Source organism: Amborella trichopoda, chromosome 6, assembly GCF_054954075.1.
Source record: "Amborella trichopoda isolate Santa Cruz 75 chromosome 6, AtrichopodaSantaCruz75HAP2 v2.0, whole genome shotgun sequence".
NCBI lineage: Eukaryota > Viridiplantae > Streptophyta > Magnoliopsida > Amborellales > Amborellaceae > Amborella > Amborella trichopoda.
In genome coordinates, this window is record NC_142341.1 from 9,142,467 (window position 1) to 9,162,994 (window position 20,528).

Consider the following 20,528-nt stretch of genomic DNA (forward strand, 5'->3'; position numbering starts at 1 on the left):
TCGTCGTTTTGAGTCGGAACCGCCTTGTTCAAACACAAACCAGTGGAATCTGAGTTAACCCAACAATTGGATCTGTTGCTTTTTCTTTCTTTATTTTTATTTTTCAAAACTCTCTCTCATTCTCTCCCAAATGCTCTCCAATTTGTTGCTTACTGGTTCATCTCTAATTTACCTACAGTAGCCTTACAAAACATTGTAGGATTAAAACATAGTTTTGGTGTGATTGAGAGATAAAAAACTTGCCATTTATGATCTTAATGCTAGGTATAGTGATAGTCAAAATTACCGTTCTTATATTTTCTTTTAAAAGTGATGTGCTTTAAGGTAAAAAAAAAACGTGGTCTTCTTAGGAAGCAAGATATAAACCCTAACGACCTCTACAAAATAGGGTCAAGGAAGTCATAATACTAATCCTTTTAAAGATTCAACCTATTTGAAGATAAAAAAAGATTTTCAAGAAAGAGATAGATCTCCAATAGGGAGAGATGTGGCCTCATAAATAAATAGGGAGAGATGTGGCCTCATAAATAAAGGGGTTTCTCCACAAGGGTTTGGGTTGGTTAAACTTCTATTTATGGAGAGAGAAAATCTTTTGATTGCACTCAAGGTTTTTTTTTGGCAGCATTGTTGTAGTGGGATATATGAGCTTGATTGATGATGTTGCTCATTCGAGATAACGGGTCTAGAAGTAAAGATCAATGAGGTTTTTGCTTATGTTTCGAGAGAAATATATATCTCTTGTAACCTAAAACAACAACGTTGACCTAGAACAATGTTGGTTAGGAAGGGTGATTTGGTTCTAAGTGGAAAACTCAAGCAGAGTGAGAAAGCCCAAAAGAAGATGGATGTCAATATTGAGAAGATGTGACTTATGGTTTGACTGAAAGTGTGGCCTTTGATGGCACGTATTGGCGGAACAAGATTTCCATAGATGTTCCCAAATAGTTGGGATAAAACTCAAATGATGATGATATCTCTTGTAGCTTAAAAATGTAATATTCATTGTTATGGTTGAAATTTTATTTATAAAGGCCGTAGACATAGCCCATAGGGGTGAGCTACATAAGTTATTTATGGAGTGTTATTTGTGTTTGTGTTATTTCTTACACTTCCTTTGTTGTTGTATTCACATATTTTGTATTTAGCTAATATATACACAATCTTGGGTAAAATCCCGTTGTTTGGGATTTTTAATTCTGCATGCAAGAAGTTCTCGAGGACCCTACACTTAAAACCCTCAATACGCAATTTCATCAGTTTCTCCAAATTTCCTCAACTAAATGCTTATTTCGATTTGTTCCCTCTATAACAATTTGTTGGATTCAAATGAAAAATAAACGAAAGTTCGAATCAAAATTCTATTTTTTTTTTTAAAGGATAATATTTTTAGGCCCCCCAATTTTCTAACTTATTTTGCAGTAGCCCGTCCCAACTTTTTCTTCTCCAAGCGAAGTTAAATTTTCCTTAAAACTATCAACGCATCCTTTCATCCACTCCCTCCCTCTTTTCTTCCTTTTGTACATGAAATTTAACATAAAAAACAATTTCTCTTATAACACAAGATAAAAAAGTGATGGGGGGATAATATCCGTATGTGATATAAGAGAAATTATTGATGTCGAATTTCATATAAAAAAGTGAGTAAAGGTGGGGAGATAGGGGATAGAAGAGTACGATGACACTAAGAGGAAATTTAATACCGCTTGAAAGAGAAAAGTTAGGAGAGGCTAATGTGAAATAAGTTTGAAAATTAGAGGTTTGTATGATATTTTCTCTTTTTAGAATCCCAAAACTCTTAATCCACCATCCTTTGTTGTTCTCACTCAAATCTCAGCTAAATATTTTGAAATTTGTTTCAAATTGATAGCGTGTGAGCCACTAATCAAATTCCTATAACAACTAGTTTGATCGACCAGTAAAATGAAAGAAGTTAAAGAGTTCCCCAAATTTGGGGTTTTTCTAACAGAAATTGAAAATCATCGATTTCTCTCTTGTTTTTTTAAACAAATTCCTTCAAATTTGTCACAAAATATTCCTAGCATATAGATCTAAAAAAGGCTTGAAGTTTTTTAATCAAAACCAAAAATATTAAAGATCAATTGTCCTTTTTTTTGCTTTTGTCCCACCATTTTCTTCCCGATTTGTTTTTTCATATTAATTTTTTTATTTTCATTTGATTTATACCCCCTATTAGATGACATCAAATAGCCGAATTTCAACCTTTTATTTTATATATTTTTTGTTTATTTTTCCTATTTTTTTCTATTTTCCCTTTTCTTGAAGATTAGAGTCTAGCTGTGTAGACCCGTGGGCGACCTGTGTGACCTGCCGGTCCGACTTTTTAAACACTGGTACAACATATAAGTGTATCATTTGTATACATGTTTTCTATTGCCAACTACATCCATTGCCAACAATGGACAGTTGAGCCCATAAGAGTGTTCTGTTTGGATGATACATATAGCCAACAATTACATTCTACTGTAGGTCCCCTTTTTTTGTGGGTTTGGAATTTGGATTAAAAATGCAGTTTCTATAAGGTCTAGGCCTTGTTTTTTTTTTTTTATTTATAAAAAAAGTAAAACCTTGACTTGAAATCTTGTCTGGAAGATACTTTGAGCACTAGAATTCTTAAGATAGCTCTATAATCTATTTCCACTACCGGTTATGAAACTTTTAGCTAAAAAGAAAGTATAGACCTTGTAAATCCATAAAAGCTTGAGAATGGACAGTCTTATTGATATGTTACAAGATAACGCTTCAAACCCTTTTTTTTTTTTTTTTTTTCATAACATGATAATCAAAGGGTTGAGATGATCGATTTAAAAGTTTCCCAACATGGGAATTATAATTTTAGATGAATTTTGAGGTGAGGATTTACTTCTTGGATTAAAGACGTTTTGTGTATACTTTTAAATGTGATGAGGAGTACACACAATAAACTTGATACGAAGGGAAGGACCGAATACAAACTCCAATCCCACTCTGTCCCTTGTAAGCTTGCTTTGGATGACCTCCCTCTTGTTGTGTCAGCTTCTTGCATTAGTAGAAAGACATAATTACAAACACCCCTCCCCATGTCCCTCACTTCTACTCCAATTACAAATATATCTCTCTCCCTCTTTTCCCTTCCCTTTTGCATGAGTCTCCTTTGGTTAGGTAGGTCAGTTTGGCTTGCATCAGTAAGGGGCTGCATCAAAGGCCCAATTACAAACCTACCTCTCTCTCTCTCTCTCTCTAAGCCCAATTACAACCCCTCCTCTCCATCTCTCTCTCTCTTCCCTCCTTTTCTCGTATGACACCTCTCTCTCTCTCTCTCTCTCTCTCTCTCTCTCTCTCTATAGGACTGCAACAGAGCTCGATCGACAATAGTTGGCATGGCAATCTCTCTCTACAGTAGAAAAGTAAATGCTCGGGAGATCAATATTTACCTCTCTATCAGCCTAACAACCCCCCGCAAATCATTTGAATTTTGCAAATATCCAGCAGATAGCACATAGAATTTAGAAACATGAACATTCATTTCATTTGCAGCCAAATGAGAAATGACATAATTGCAACTATTTTCATTCTCCTCTTTTCGGAACAAATACGGCTGAAGAAACAACATATGAAATACTTTATTAACAGTTTCAAAAAAAAAAAACTTATTAACAGTTAAAAAAAAAAGAAGACATGAAGTATATACAATTACACATCATAATCACAAACTATGAGCCTCTTATTTATCACCTCCATCAAAATGCAAAGACTGCAAATCAAGGTGGGGAAGAGGGGGCATTTGGATATTAGGAAGTGGAGGACTTTCAGTGGCTATTTCAACCTCACGAACAGCTCCCCTGAAAGAAGAAGTGATTAGGTTCCCTACTGATTTTAATGGGTTACTCAGCTTGTCCTTCACAGTGAGAAAGAGGGAGACCTCTGACAACCTCCATATAACCGATCCCACGATCATAATGGAAAGCAACCAGTGGGTAATAGAGTTCTGCCTCTTCACTATTTTAAGCTCTGCTAATACCTCTGCCACATCTGCTTCCAAGGTTCTCAGATCCTTTACATGGGCTTCTTGAGGACCCAATTCTTCTATATCTGAATCCTTTGAATCCTTTACTATGGATGACCCATCAAGTTCCTTAGCAGCCGTCAATGCTTCTAACTGTAATATGGCTATAGGAACTTAGTACACAAAAGTACTAGAAGACTACACAATTTCTAAAAGGCATCATCTATAGTGAGACCGTTATCATTTGCGTACAAATCTTATAACATCCCAAGCCACCAGATGTAAAATCGGATGGGTGGGGTGAGTCTTTCTCTTGCACAATACCCAAGAAATTATTTCTAATGCCTTAAGTGCAGTTAATGGCACATCCCCGTCCATCCAATCTCACATCTTATTGCTAGAGGTGATTGTGATTTGTGACCTTTTTGTTCCAAGGCAAACAATCATATTATATACGTTCCTTTTATAAATTCTAAATTAGATATTTATCTAAACAAGGACATACGTGAACTGATGGAGCTAGGGAAAAGAGCCATGGCTTAATTGGTTAGCGCTTGACAATTTGCAACGCTACATCCTAGGCTCAATTCCTACAAAGGATAGGGGCCTTCTCCCCACTGACTCACCCAAAAAAAAAAAAAAAAAAGAAAAAAGAAAAATGGGAATCGTAACTTTCTCAATTTGAGAAACATTGTCAAGAAAGTGACATAAATAAACAATCAACACAAACTACTGCAACAAAATTAAATGGCAGAAAGGAAGCATAGAACACAAATGCTAGTGTAATAGTTGCATGATTCAAGAACCAGTATCATGAAGGGACAACATCTTAATTTTAATAGCTACCCCAGCAAAACTTGATGTAGTCAAGGAATAAGGGTTCTCTTTTTTCGTTTTCTTAAGACATTTGTGTCTTTCGTCATTTTATAAATTTTAGGGGCATTTTTGTCATGGCCAATGTTTGGCAAGATGAGGGGTTAGGTTTTAATAGTGATTAGGTTTCTTGAGAGTCAAGTTAGCCACTAAGATTTTTCTTCTTATAACTATATTTATTGTGTTTTGTGAAAGAAAGAGTGGAAAAATTAGTTTTGGGACTACAAAAGGATTTCTTTTAGGGCGGACACCCCTAAAGACCGAGTGAGAGGGTATATTTGTAGACTCTTTTAAGGGAATATTCTCCCATCTTTATTTATTTTTGGTTTAATTTATTTTCCTTTTCCCTCTTTGAGAGGTATTGAAGCTTCAGGAGATTCATTCGTAGTAATGTTGCCAAAGCTGACTCTGCAGATCGAGAATATACTGCCACAGATCATGAAGGTTGTGAATCAACAAATCAAAGAGTGCACAAATCAAGTTCACTTATGACGGATCTTAAGAGCAGAAAAGAAAAAAAAAAGATCTAACTTGACTCTCAAGGAAGCTAATCACTATCCAATCCCAACTCTTCATTAGCTATCACAAAAACGCCTTGGAAATCTCTGCAATGACAAAAGACAAAAGTACCCTTAAGAAAGGAAAAATAAAACTCTAATTCCTTGACTACATTAGAAGAGACAAAAATGCCATTTGGGAAAATGATTTAATAAAAAAATCATTACTTAAAACAAACAATTTTTTGAGGCTTCTACTACCATTTATTAGCGCTCCAATAAAACAGAGAAACGATAGGCTATAAAATGATGAGGTGCATACTTATATGATAGTGAAGAAATTTAGAAGAGAAATCAACAATGAATAGTAAGAAAAAAAAATGGAATAGGAAATATTGCCTACGGTCAAACCCAATGTAAAACACGACCTAATGAACATCAAATATCTAGAATGGCTAAGGACATAAGATTACCTGGTATCCTGAGAGAATAATGGAATTATATTGGAGAATTAGAACACCTAGTAAGAACACCTAGCCATGACATGCATTTTCTTTTTCTCCTTGGTTCTCATAAGTCAAGAGACTCGAGATTCGGAGCTATAATAAATAACAATCAGAGGAATGAAGAATAGCAATGGATTATGACTAAGAATTAATGACCAGGAAGAAAATAAGTAAAACTAGTTAACTGCAGCCTATAGGTAGAGAGGCCATACATGATATGTGGATTTACCCCAAGGCAAAAGGATCCAATTACTAATAAACTTCTACTCCAAGTGCAAATTCATCCACGATACAATTAGTAATTGCAATTGCAACACATGGTGATTGCAAGAAATCCAGCTGAATGTCAAGAGAACATTCTAAATGAAGATCTAGAAATAGAATACAGTTGGTGGAACCTAAGGTCTATGATAGAAGGTTAATGAAGTAAAAGTGTGTAAAATAAATAAATAAAAATGTAGAAGACATACTTCTAAACAATGGTATCTCAAGTCATTGAATACAATAGAATGTTTCAAGTTCAAAGAAACAAACAAATAACCAACTGAGGACTAATAGGAAATATTCAGAGGATAGGAAGAACATTTGCACAAGATTGGTATTATATGTGTACAATAATACCATCTATGGAATTAATATGGAAATCATATATGTTAATGTTTCACTGATCTCAAATGTCATAATAGGAAATATTCAGAGGATAGGAAGAACATTTGCACAAGATTGGTATTATATGTGTACAATAATACCATCTATGGAATTAATATGGAAATCATATATGTTAATGTTTCACTGATCTCAAATGTCATATATGGAATTAATATGGAAATCATATATGTTAATGTTTCACTGATCTCAAATGTTGATACGAAAGATGTTGAAGAAATTTCTAAAGAATGTGTCTAAGAGAACTTTATTTCTTAATCACAATTATGCCAAGGAATTTCAGATAAAATTCTATAAGACTTAGCCAACACAAATTAATAGAAGACAAAATCTTTATTACTTGAAAACAGTTTGGAAAGTAGTGGTTCTTCTATTTGAGAGTGTCAGACTTTCAAAGACAATTTTCAAATCCCAACTAAAAGAACCACATGAAGGAAATCATGATTCAATTAATGTCCCGATGAATGCCGAAAATACAAATTGCTGCATTGGATCAATATAAGGTTTAGGTTTGTGTTGGTCATAAAATCAAAGAATAAAGAAAGATCCCTCTCATCTCCCACCATAAAAAATGTACCAGACTTTCAAGTAGATCAACTGAAAGAGGTAAGTTTTTATCAATCGTCAATGACTTTTACACGTCCTCCAAGATCTCAAATTCGCATATCTTTTTACTGATAGTTAACACGACACACATGAACTATTTATTCATATGGTACATGATGAAATCAATTCCTTTCTTTTCTCTTTTAAAACATTATTGAGGAGAGTTTCACAAAGCAGTTAAGCAAGTAGCAGAGCACAATGTGTAGTTAGTAAGAAATTGTTATCCTTCAACAGTTCCATTTAAAAAAAAAAACACCCGGAAATTTGTTTTATCTATTATTTATGAAGAAGACAAGGAATAAAAAAGTAGTCCACTAAGGTGTCTGCAAACACTTGGCACAGGACAGGGGAAAAGAGCATCAATAAATTAATGTTGCAGAAATAATGTTCTATCATGAGCACATCGCGTTATTTCAAGCATAAAGATAAAAGTTAGTTACAAAGAACAAAAGAACTGATGATTTTAATTCAAAGTTTCAAGAGAATTTTGTTGTGATCATCTAAAATAACTGCCCAAAATGCAAATTTGACCATCCCAGCTTGCCTAATCCCATATATAGTAGTTAAAAACTGATTATAAAAAACACCCAACAAAATAAAACTCAATTTTGATGAGGTTTAATCACATTCAAGCAACTCACAAAAACAGAGTGATACTTCCAATAAGAATCTATAGCTTAGTCTGGGTAAAACACAGTCCTAGAATCCCAAAAAAAAAAAAAAAAAATTATATATATATATATATATATATATATATATATATATATATATAGCCATATTTGCATGAAATGAAAGGGGGAGAGACAGTCAACCTGAGAAAGCAATTGGGAGAGAGAACGCTGATGGTCCTCTGCATCTTGGATTCCATCGACGTTGGTGGAAATGGGTAAGCTTGTGTGGTCTTTTTCTTTCTCCTCAATCAGCTGATGAATAGCCTTTTGAATCAACTCCATGCTCTCTTCTTCTTCCTTCTCTCTAGCCATAGCTCTCTCTCTCTCTCTAAAATCCGGAAAAAGAAAAAAACATTAACTTTTCATCTCCATTAAAGAGGGATATCTAGAAATGGAATCCCCTCTCTCTCTCTCAATAATGCCATCTTCTCCTTGGTCAGTAGCGTCCACCATGCTTTGAGGCTCCAGTTTCGTGACGCGCCGAATTGCGGGGCTCGTTTCGGTGAATGAGACCGAAATACCATCAACGTCGCGTTGAAATTGTGGCCTCAATTTTTTGAAGGAAAAAGTTTACGCCCTATTTAAAAAACGGATCGGTGACCCGGACAGGGCACCCAAAAAATCGATTTGGATTGGCGAATCGGCGATTCGGATCGAAAATCGGGTGAATCGGTCAGAATAAAGCTTCAAAAAAATCCGAAAAAGTTATTAAAATTCATTATAAATATTTTTTTTTAAGAATTCAATAAGAAATGAGGGTACTCCATTAAGAATTTTCATGTTTTTAAATGAATATGCGAATATTGATATGTTCTTTTCCTGCATGAACCGTCATTCAGCATTTAATTTACATCACACAAAAGGATAAACATAGAATTATCATGGAATAAGTAATCAACATACATGGACTACAATAAAGCATAAAATTAGTAACATACGATCTAAAAATAAAATGATAGACGACATTGTTATTCTTCTTGGTCACGCTGGTGTCATTGATTGAATTCGTTTGACAATTCATTGATTCGATCTAAAAATGAATCATCGGTATTAGCACGCGTCTGATTATTCCCAAATCCCTGAGTGTTAGTGTTTTGTTGTGTTCCCAATCCAAAATCCTCGAAGCTTATCCATCATTCATGCTCACCCGCACTGTCGTGCTCATCCTTACACTGTTGTTGTTGGGACTCGATATGTGAATAATATGGCTGGGATAGGGTGGTCTTAGAATCATCATCTCTCTCATTTTCTCTTAGACCCCCTTTCCACTCTCCCTCATTAGGTGCAATATCACCGACATCTCCGACGAATTGTAGATACGTTGGCTGGTTGCTTCCTCTTTCATGCTGCTCATCACTTTCTTCAAGATCTTCATCACCGATAGCCTCAAAGAACGCTCTCTTGTGCAACACTGACTCCTCCTCTTCTACTACCCATTGGTCTGCTGTGTCTGTGACAAATATTGTGTCTAAGTCTATCGGCCCATAGTCTTCAAGCTTCCTTCTTATTTGTCGCTCTCTGAGGTTTAAATTATAATGAACGTATACTAGTTTATGAAGCTTCTCAGAAGCGAGTCGATTCCTCCTAGTAGTGTGCAACCATTGGAACATACTCCAGTTGTGCTCACAGCCAGTAGCAGAACATGTCTGGGAGAGCACCTTGATTGCTATCCTCTTTAGGTGAGGTGCATCAGTACCATATATCTCCCACCATTCAGCTGGATTAAAATGTAAAAAACATTGTAAGGGCAAGAACAATTCATAAGATTAAATATATGAATGAACAAAATATTAGCGAGGGGATAACCTGGATCCATCATAGTTCGAGAATTTCTGGCAAGTCTAGTTCCGAAGGATCCTATAGCATCCCTATACATAGCAAGCTAAAACAAATATATTACGTTTTAGTGCATTATTCCTCACAAATATAACAACTCAATGAAGTTCTTACCCAAACATTAAATAATACCTCTTGTATTGCTGCTACTTGATTTTGATGGCTTCTCTCCAACCTTGCAATAATGTATCTGACCCCTTCCATAATCTTGTGGGTTGTTCATGTGTCAAATAGAAAAATTTTGGGTTGAAGTAGTAACCTAAAAAATATACAGGTAGAAAAATGTCATTTACAATTTCATAAAAAAATGATTTAAACTGAAACATTATAATGATATAAATATATATTTACCAGCATAATGAATTGGATGTCCAAATTTGGTGTTCCACCTCCTTTCTATAATCTCGATCACTTTGCTAGCAAAATTACACTTCTCCCCAATAGCTGATTTCGCCCTCTCAATACCTTCATAAATGATACCCATGGTAGCTTTCTTGTCAGCATCCACCATTCTTAACACCGTGACCAAAGGGCCAGTGGCCTCTACAACATTGGAACATCGAGACCAGAACTGCCTATTTGAGATTATGTTGTCCACTTTTATACCGGTACTGGACTTCGAGAGGCGGTCATTTAACCACTCTTCACAAGTAAACAATCTCTTTAATACACCTTCAGATTCTCGAATGGAGTCCACAGCTAAGTAATCGGTCGCAAAGCGAGTTATGGCAGGCCTGATTATCTCTTTTTTCTTAGAGTGTTATCTAAACAGAAATAAAATTTTATAGTGGTTGTATATAAATCTCGACACCAACCTTGCTTCCTCTAAAGGCCCCTTCACAATTTTGATCTCACCGATCTCCTCTAACATAAGATCGATGCTGTGTGCAGCACACGGGGTCTATACTAGATGATGCCTCTTATCCATTAACTTGCTGCCCGCAGAAACACATGCACGAGCATTGTCCATAATAAACTGGACTACATGCTTATCTCCACCTCCTCCACTATCTGATCATATAGTTATACGTAGAAGTTTGCATCCTTCTTCGTCCCTGATACGTCTTTGCTAGACAAAAAAGTTGTACCTTTTGGAGAATAGGCTAAGAAGTTTAAAAACTCTTTTTTACTAACTTTATTCAACCAACTATCACTCATGAGAGTAATGCCTGTCCTTGGCCAACTTTGTTTATATTCTTCAATCCACTTTTTAACTTCATCCACCTCTTCATCTAATATTGGTCCACTGAGCTCATATGCCGTCGGGGGTTTTACCCAGGGCCCGACTCTCTAGATTGCATTAACCATAGGTGGAAAATATGGGCAATTGGCTGCATCAAAGGGAATCCCTTTATCGTAGAACCATTTACCAACATATCGCCCTAACGTTTTTCTTGTACCTTTAACCATGCCTTTTAGGGTCATCTGTTGTGACTTAGGCTTTGAGAGAAATGGGTCTTTACGACTATGACCTGCATTACTGGCACTCTTAGGTAACCTAGAAACAATTTCTTCAACAAATGATTTTCCTTGATACATATTGCCACCAACCCCTCAAAACATATTTGAGCTGGGCCCGCCATACATTCTCGAGCTGGGCCCGCCATGCATATCTGAGCTAGGCCCACCATGCATATCTGACTTAGGCCCACCATGCATGTCTGAGCTAGACACCCTCTGATAATGTTCATGTAAACTCAATCTTGTGGCCATGTCCAGCTCATTATTATATTGTTCTTCTAGGTCATTATTATATTGTTCTTTTGTATCATTTCTGTTTGATGGTGTATATAAACTAGCTATCTCCTCATTCATCCTATGTTTGACAATTTTTTTACCTTTGTTAGCATTAAGAATTGCCGCCATCTATTTTTTTACATTACTAGGGACACTAGTGCATGCAGAAACTTCTCCCTTAACCCCTGCCAAGTGTTGCTTGAACCTATGTACCCCACTACTTATCACTCTTTGACAGTAATTACAAATGATTTTGTCTTTCTTGTTGGGATCAAGTTTGACCCCATGTTGCCATGCAGAGTCTTCTGCAGATCTTGACATGATTTAACTGTTTTAAGATGTAAAAAGTATAAAATTAACCTGACAGTTCAAAAAGAAAAATAATCACCATGTGTAGTGATAATATGTTGCGGTAGTTCATGTAGTCATATTTGTTGTTATTTGTTATTGCAAAATACCTTTATTGACAATAATATTTTCGTACATATCAATTACAAACATTCAAGATAATATAATACAAAATGTAAGCTTCAAACATGGCTACAACTCAATTATCAAGAACATACATTTTTTGCATTAAAAAATTAATAATAAAAACAATTTTCACAGAGCCAGCTAACATCAGTCATTCCAACTAAAAAATCCATGAACAACAGATAAAAAAAATACAGTTTTGCATTAAAAATATAATAACATGCATTTTTTTGCATAAATAATCTATCAACATACAATTTTTTCAACAAAAACTTTAACAATAAAAATTTAAAATATGGTTTAATACCTCATGATAATTAAAACCTTGTCACGATTTTTACATCTTTTCGGAAAATCATCATTTTTCAAAAAATTCAATCATGAAAAAAAAAAAAAAAAAAGTACAGCAAACTCAAACAATAAAAATAAAAAATTGGGTTTAATACATCATGATAATCAAAACCTTATCACGATTTTCACATCTTTTCGAAAAATCATCATTTTTCAAAAAATTCGATCATGGATAAAAAGAAATAAAAAAAAAAGTACAGCAAATTTCAAAAAATTCGATCATGGATTACAAAAAAAAATTCGATCATGGATTAAAAAAAAAATTAACAAATTTTGAAAAGTTCGATCATGGATTAAAAAAAAAAAATCACAAATTTTCAAAAAATTCGATCATGGATTAAAAAAAAAAAATCACAAATTTTCAAAAAATTCAATCATGGATTACAAAATATTCGATCATGGATTACAAAAAATTCGATCATGGATTACAAAAAATTCGATCATGGAATACATAAAATTCGATCATGGATTACATAAAATTCGATCATGGATTACAAAAAAAAAAAAAAACATAAAAAAACAAAAAATTCGATCGTGGATTACAAAAACAGAAAAAAACAATTCGATCATGGATTACAAAAAATTCAATCATGGGTTACAAAAAAAAACAAAAAACAAAAAATTCGATCATGGATTACAAGAAAAAAAAACAAACATTTCGTTCATGGATTACAAAAAATTCGATCATGGATTACAGAAAATTCTATCATGGATTACAAAAAATTTGATCATGGATTACATAAAATTCGATCATGGATTACAAAAAAAAAAACAAAAAAAAATAAAAAATTCGATCGTGGATTACAAAAAAAGAAAAAAACAATTCGATCATGGATTACAAAAAATTCAATCATGGATTACAAAAAACTCTATCATGGGTTACAAAAAAAACAAAAAACAAAAAATTCGATCATGGATTACAAAAAAAAAAACAAACATTTCGATCATGGATTACAAAACATTCGATCATGGATTACAAAAAATTCTATCATGGGTTGCAAAAAATAAAAATAAAACAAAAAATTCGATCATGGATTACAAGAAAAAAAAACAAACATTTCGATCATGGATTACAAAAAATTCGATCATGGATTACAAAAAATTCTATCATGGGTTACAAAAAAAAAAAAAAACAAAAAATTCGATCATGGATTACAAAAAAAAAAAAAAAAACAATTCGATCATGGATTACAAAAAAATCGATCAAGTATTACAAAACATTTGATCATGGATTACAAAAAAAAAAAAATTTTGTTCTTCACAGAGCCATTTTACGTAAGCCATTTTAACTCAAAAATCCATCTCTAAGGGAATAAATTACATCCAATTGAGTACATTTTCTGATAAACAATAATATAAGGAATCAAAACCCTAAATTTTTAACACATTATTTCTAATATATCATGAAAAAAAAAATCAAAAGGCGAAAAAAAAAAAAAAAAACAGCGGAATTTTGGTTCCGCAGACATCTCTGTATTCATCTCAAATTTCATGCTGTAATTGACCAAATTACATAAAATTGAAAATTTTAAATCATAATAGAGAAAATAAAGATTAAAAACCCTACAAATTGAACTCATTATCTTCAAAATATGTCGTGAAATAAATTATATGGTGGAAAAAAAAAAAACCCAAACTTCTTACCTGATTTTATGAACCGAAGCCTTCAATCTCCAAAAAACTCTGTTTTTCTCAACGATTATCACAAATTAGTAACAAAAGGTTTTGATGCACAGCTTTATGATCAAAATGCCTACAAATTTTGAAAGATTCATGCTCTATTTGGCATGAAACACAAGGAAAGGCGGAAACCCTAAAAATGCAAGTTTCGTGATCCAAAAACACCAAATTTTTCAACCATTTAATCCGTGTAAAAGCTGTTTACAACCTGCAAATTAGATCACATGCCAAAAAAAACAAGAAAAATGATCAAAAAATGACAAATTTCGAAGAATCCCGTAAAGAATACTGTGCAACCCATGTTCTTCACGGACTCGCCGATTCCGCACAGTGAATCGGCGAGTCACTGTGCAGAATCGTCCGGTTCTCTCTAGAACGGGACGATTCCCGTTTTTTTAACCGATTTGATCCCCCCCATGCGATTCCCGAGTCGAACCGGGCGAGTCCGGTTCGACTCGACGTGTTTTTAAACACTGCCCTAAACAATCAAACTCAAAAATTCATTGGAAGAAGTTGTTTTTGATGCCGAAAAATCATCAAATTTGATCATCTTGACGTTGACATAAATAGACGTAAAAAAAAAAAAAAAAAAACTTAGAGTTTTGGAAATAGTACATATTGTAATACATTATCTAGATCGTCAATTTTCAAGATTTATAGGTGTTCTTAGATGTGCTTGATCTACACTATTTTTTAAGTTCTAGATTTTATAATTAAAGATGAAAATAAATTTTTAGGTCATCATAAAAATTTTTGATACTGAAACGACATCTTTTGACACTAATTGAAGGTGTGTATCATTTCGATTGTTTGGGGCCTCTGCCTTATATAAACCACACCGATGTTTTAAACATCGATTCAGAGAGGAATCGACCTATGTTTTAGACATCGATTCAAAGAGGAATCGACCGATCCAGATTACGAATAGTCAAGGATGAATCCCTTCTTGTAAAATATTGAGAGCTGGCTGGTCTCCCACGACTGGCCAATTCTGTAGAGAATGGGTCAGAACCAGCCCCAACTTATTAATTTTGTTTTAACTTTTTAATTTTTTTAACGACTGGTTCGATAGACTAGATAGTCGATCCGGCAAACCAAAAAAATCCAATCACTACTCCAAATTGTAAAGCCCGACTCTAGCTCAAGCCTAATGGCCAAAATAGAGCTGAAATTATATGGAAATGTATATAATGAGACCATCTACTTTTGATAAATGGAGGTCATAATCATTGTTGGCCCTTAGATTTGAAATGCGGTGGTTAAGGATGTATCATTGTTTAGGTATAAAGTTCAAAATAAAATTTGTTGAATATTGTGATAAATTTCAGCTATTAAATTTTACATCCAATGTTTAAAAATAGTTGTGACCTCCATGTACTAAAAATAAATAGTTCACATAATATACAATCCCAAATTATAATGAGGATTACAATAAATATTGGCATAATTTCGCTGAAATTTTGTAGACCAAGAACATAAGAACACGAAAAGTTAAAATATGTTCCATTTTCTATTGATAACGCAAGAAGAATACGCTCGTTCATGAAGGGAAAAAAGAAGAAGATAAAACTAAGGAAAAGTGTTCTATGAGTGAGCCGGTGCAAGAGCTCGCTAACTCTTCAATGTCTATCTTTAAGGTGGATGTTGTGTAAAACGCATAGGGTCTGGGTGCCGTTTGTATGGAGCCGAGGTCTAAAAAATCAAAGTAGAGTGTACTTTCAAGTAGTATCGAGAAATGCGGTTTCAATACTAGAAATTTTTGTAATAATAGAAATTTTTGTGATAGCCTTGTTTCATCTCTAATTATAAAATTCAAAGCTTCAAAAATAGTGTAGATCGAGCTGATCTATGAAAACTTGAAAATCTTTAAAATTGCTTGACAAAAAATGTATTACAAGATGCACTATTTCCAAAAGTTCAAATCAATTTTTTTCTCATGTCTATGCATCTTGATGTCGAGCTGATATTTGGACATCAAAACAACCTTTTCCGGTATAATTTTTTAGGTGTGCTCTAATTTGATTGTTTAGAGCCTCGTCTCTATATAAACTTTTTCTAATAAAATATGGACAATGCCAAAAAATATCCCAAAAAAAAAAACACATTTTAAAGTTTAATTATTTTTTTTTCATATTTATGATCAACTTGGCTTAGATGATGAATCCCTAAATTTTTAGACAAAAATCCATCTTTAAAGTGAATATAGAGGGTAGGGGTGGCAACGTGTTGGGTCAGGCTGGATCGGGACCAAATCCGAATAGTATTCGGGTTCAAGTTTTGGACTCGGACCCGACTCGACCCATCAAGTCCAAAAGTTGGACCCATACCCATACCCGTCGGGTCTCGGGTCTATCCCGTTGGGTCTTAGGTCTGGTTAGGGTTCATTGCCACCCTCACTATGAGCTTTTTTTTTTTTTACCTTTTTTTTTACTATCATGTACCCATATTATTGACAATAAGGTCATAATCATCTGCCATTAGATTTCAAGCCAGCTGATTTGTCGTTTAATAGCTAAAGATGACTACGAGTTCTTATTGTATACAATCTTTAATATACCCAAATGAATTGGCTTTGAAGTATTTTATCTCCAGTAGTTTACGAGTATGAGTCAGGTCCAACTCCACCCAGACTCGGACCCGTGTCGGGTATACCCGACGGGTCCCGAGTCCATTGCCACCCCTAATAGAGGGGTCCCCACATATACATATGCATCAAGTTGACTCATATACACCCATCCTAAAATTAATTTGGGGACCTAGTTTCTATGCGGACTTGCTATGCAGCTAAGTCCGCATATGTAAAAATGCTGGCTTATTAATAAATATATTTTTGAGATGGATTTTTGAACATAATTTTAAAAGCACGTAATCTCTAGCTTGGAGATCATGAATATGAAAAAAATAAACAAATTTTAAAAACTAAAAATAATAATTATTTGGACTATTAGTTTCCATTGTTTTTAAATACACCACATAACTTGCATCCCTGCTTTGTACTTTTTTTTGACCGTATATATAAGCATGCTGTCCAACCTGCATGAGACAATTTTCCTTAATTTGGTATGTACCTTTTGGTTAAGGGAAAGTATACGACGCCCATTATGGAAAAGTACACAGTAGCATTGATTATTCCTCTCATGTACAAGGGCGTTGCAAGAGCCTTTCTAACTGAGTTGCTCGGGCGTGTTTATGCGGGCGCCGCTCAAAGTACAAAAAGGTTAAAGTTTATTGCATTTGACGAGTATGTACTAGAGAGGGAAATGACCTTGCAAGACCCTTCCACACTTATGCATAAGATTTTATATGATTATTGTTAAATTTGATGTATTTATATATAAAAAAATCAAATTTTACATTCATATGATAATTTTTTTAGAGATTTGTATCAAATTTAATAATTATCTTTTGAAGTCCTACACAGATGAGTGTAGAAAAATCTCATAAAATCATCACTCGAGAAGGGTCTCATAGGATCATTAAAGATTATGATAATTCAGACTTCTTTCTACTAAAGATAAATAGTTTATTTTTTTTTTTTTTTTGGAGCGTTAAAGATAAATAATTTTCTAGTATATAATTATAAATAAAAGCACACGATTAACATGCGGCCAAACCTCCATATGTACAAATGAGGGCTTGGCAATAAATATGTTTTTTAAATATATTTTGATCATAATTTTAGAGATTATATATTTTTTAACATGGAGATCATGAATATGAAAAATAAATAAATTTAAAAAATTAAAAATAATAATTATATTAAAAAACATTGGGGCAGTTGTTTACAATTGTTTTTAGACGGACCACCTATTTGCATCAATTTTTAAGATTAAAGCTTTATACCGCTGGACCGCATATTGTACAAATGCGGTTCACCCCGCATAAAACAATTGTTTTAAATAAAATATGATGATTTACACATACGTGTATACGTGTATGGTTTAGATCTATATTTTAAAACCTAACGATTTTCGATCTAGATCATCGATTTGGATGGAAATCAGTCAAGAATGAACCAGTTTTGGCAGACTATGAGTCTCAATCTAGTTCCCCTTACAACCATCCCCTTGTATATCATTTTATTTTTATTTTTTAATTTATCAAATATAATCCAAGTTTTAAAACCAAGAGAAAGTAACATATATATCGGCTATATTTAGTGTTATTATAGAATTACCGTGAAGTTTATGTTATTACATATATAACTGTTTCTTCAACTTCATAACATTTTTTTATAAAAAACGACACAATTGCCCTTTTTTGTTTTTGAAAAACTAGAAAATTACCTTTTTCGATTTTTTCAAAATAAAAAATCTATAGCTTTCCAGGAAGTTACTATAAAAGGAAAGATAGTTTTTGGTTTTTGAAAACAGGAAATATCCTATTTTTTATTTTTGAAAACCAAAAATGTCATTTTCGGTTTTTCAAAAACAAAAACTATGTTTCTTTCCAATAAATTTCCCAATTACTGTAAAATGAAAGATAGTTTTCAGTTTTTAAAAAACCGAAATGGTCATGTTTTTGATTTTTCAAAAATCGAAAATCAGTCTCTTTCCAGTAAGTTACTGAAAAATGAAAGATAGTTTTCGGTTTTTTAAAAAACTAAAAATATCCAATTTCCAATTTTAAAAAAACAAAAAACACAACTTTTTCGGTTTTTGAAAAACAAAAATGTTTCGGTTTTTCAAAAATAGAAAATGACAGTCCCGTCTTTGTTTATTTCCTAAATTTTTTTTTTATAAAGTTGAAATAAATGGGTATACATGTAATAACATAAACTTCACAATAATTTCAAAATAACACTAAATATAATAGATATATATGTTTTTTTCTCTAAAACCAATGTCGTCGGATTCAATTTGGAGTCTTTTTCGGTTAGGTGAGAAAAATGAAGCAATTTGGTTATTTGATCGATTCGGGAGAAGACTTCGATTTTTTTTAAAAATTAATATATATATATATATATATATATAAGCTTTTTATTGTAACAGGGACAGGTGGTAATGTCGGCAGAATATTTTTACTATAGCAAGGACAGGTGGCGATGTCGACAGAATCTTTTTACTGTAGCAGGGGCAAGTGGCGATATCTGTAGAATCTTTTTACTATAGCTAGGACATGTGGTGATGTCGGTAGAAGCTTTTTAGGATAGGTGGCATTACTAAAGAGGGCTTTGGAAGGAAAGTGGCTTCTTGAAGAGCTTTAGCGACTCGGAACATAATCTAGTTCCCCTGAGATATGTTATTAGTGAAGCGTATTACACTTCAAGATTAGCAGCCCTATGCTTACTCTTCGACAATTGGTCCTATTAAGCTTACTCTGCCTCTGAGGCTAACTCGAGATTCGGAGAGACAAACCTATAGTTAAGCTGGGCAAGGGCTTCTTCCAGGGTCTTGATAGAGCTACTAGTTATATGCCCGTGCTACTAAGGCTTTCTTCTTCAGCGCCCGGGGATGGTAATCGAATTGGTCAACTAACACCCTAAATCAGGCTCTAATATTTAGATCTATTTATTTAAATCTATATATTTAAGATCTATCTATTTAATGTCATTTAATTTTGAATATTAAAATCTCAAGAAGGTTCTAGGTACATAGTAAAATCTCAAGAAGATTCTAGGTATATTGAAGATTTCTAAATATACTAAAGCAAGAACTATAATAAATAATGAAATGAAAGATATATCAATAATTATCCAATTAGTATACACAATCTGACGAATTCTAGGGCTAATAATAAGCTTCACTTGCATTTCATAACAAAATATTACATAAACTTTACTTGTATTAACAAAATATTACACAATAAGAAAAGAAAATACTTACAGTCTACACATAAAGAAGCTAGTGAATAGCTTCCATTCATCATGGCAGAAACTTGGAAGATCGCTAAATTTACAGTCACACATTTTAAACAACCATCAAGATGATTTATAGATTACCATCTATTATACATAACAAGCTAAGAAATAAAAGGAGATGAAAAGAAGAACCTGGACTGGACTGTAATACAAAGTACTTAAAATGAGAATACAACTGCTAAGTTCCTCTGAAATTGTTTTAGAGAGAGAGAATAAAACAGATGAGAGAGAGTGTAACTAGGAATAGAAGAGAGAGTGTCGGAGCAGATTTCTCTTTCCCGGATGCCCTCATACAGAAGTTTGCTGCCCCTTTTATAAAGCCCGGACTTCAAATTCTTCTTCATTCTCTTTTATTGTGAGCCGTAACAGTTGATAGAAGCTTTTTACTGTAACAGGGACAGGTGGCGATGTCGGCAGAATATTTTTACTATTGCAGAGATGGGTGGCGATGTCGACAGAATCTTTTTATTGCAACAGGGACAGGTGGCGATGTCGGCAGAATCTATTTACTCTAGCAGGGACATGTGGTGATGTCAGCAGAAGCTTTTTAGGACAGGTGGCATTACTAAAGGAAAGTGGCTTCTTGGAGAGCTTTAGCAACTTGGAACATCAACTAGTTCCCCCTGAAATATGTTATTAGTAAAGCATATTACACTTCAAGATTAGCAGCCCTATGCTTACTCTTCGACAATTGGTGCTGTTAAGCTTACTCTGCCTCTGAGGCTAACTCGAGATCCGGAGAGACAAACCTATAGTTAAGCTGGGCAA

General features: G+C 33.7%; 1 protein-coding gene and 1 long non-coding RNA gene across 3 annotated transcripts; both read right to left on the reverse strand.

Annotated features, from left to right (window-relative positions):
- Positions 1-3,596: 3,596 nt before the first annotated feature.
- LOC18438008 (uncharacterized) lies at positions 3,597-8,184 on the reverse strand. Of its 2 annotated transcripts, XM_088869639.1 has the most exons (3): positions 7,964-8,184; positions 5,408-5,481; positions 3,597-4,156 (listed from the first exon to the last, which is right to left on the reverse strand). In XM_088869639.1, exons 2-3 carry the CDS (start codon positions 5,450-5,452, stop codon positions 3,722-3,724), a joined length of 480 nt encoding a protein of 159 aa, XP_088725765.1. In that variant the 5' UTR covers positions 5,453-5,481; positions 7,964-8,184; the 3' UTR covers positions 3,597-3,721. The 2 variants fall into 2 exon arrangements, with proteins under 2 accessions (XP_088725765.1, XP_088725764.1); XM_088869638.1 differs by lacking the exon at positions 5,408-5,481.
- A 1,448-nt stretch (positions 8,185-9,632) lies between these two features.
- Positions 9,633-10,065, reverse strand: LOC148781549 (uncharacterized). The gene is made up of 3 exons (XR_016057668.1): positions 10,010-10,065; positions 9,791-9,917; positions 9,633-9,704 (listed from the first exon to the last, which is right to left on the reverse strand). It is a non-coding gene; the product is annotated as an uncharacterized LOC148781549 (long non-coding RNA).
- Positions 10,066-20,528: the final 10,463 nt, after the last annotated feature.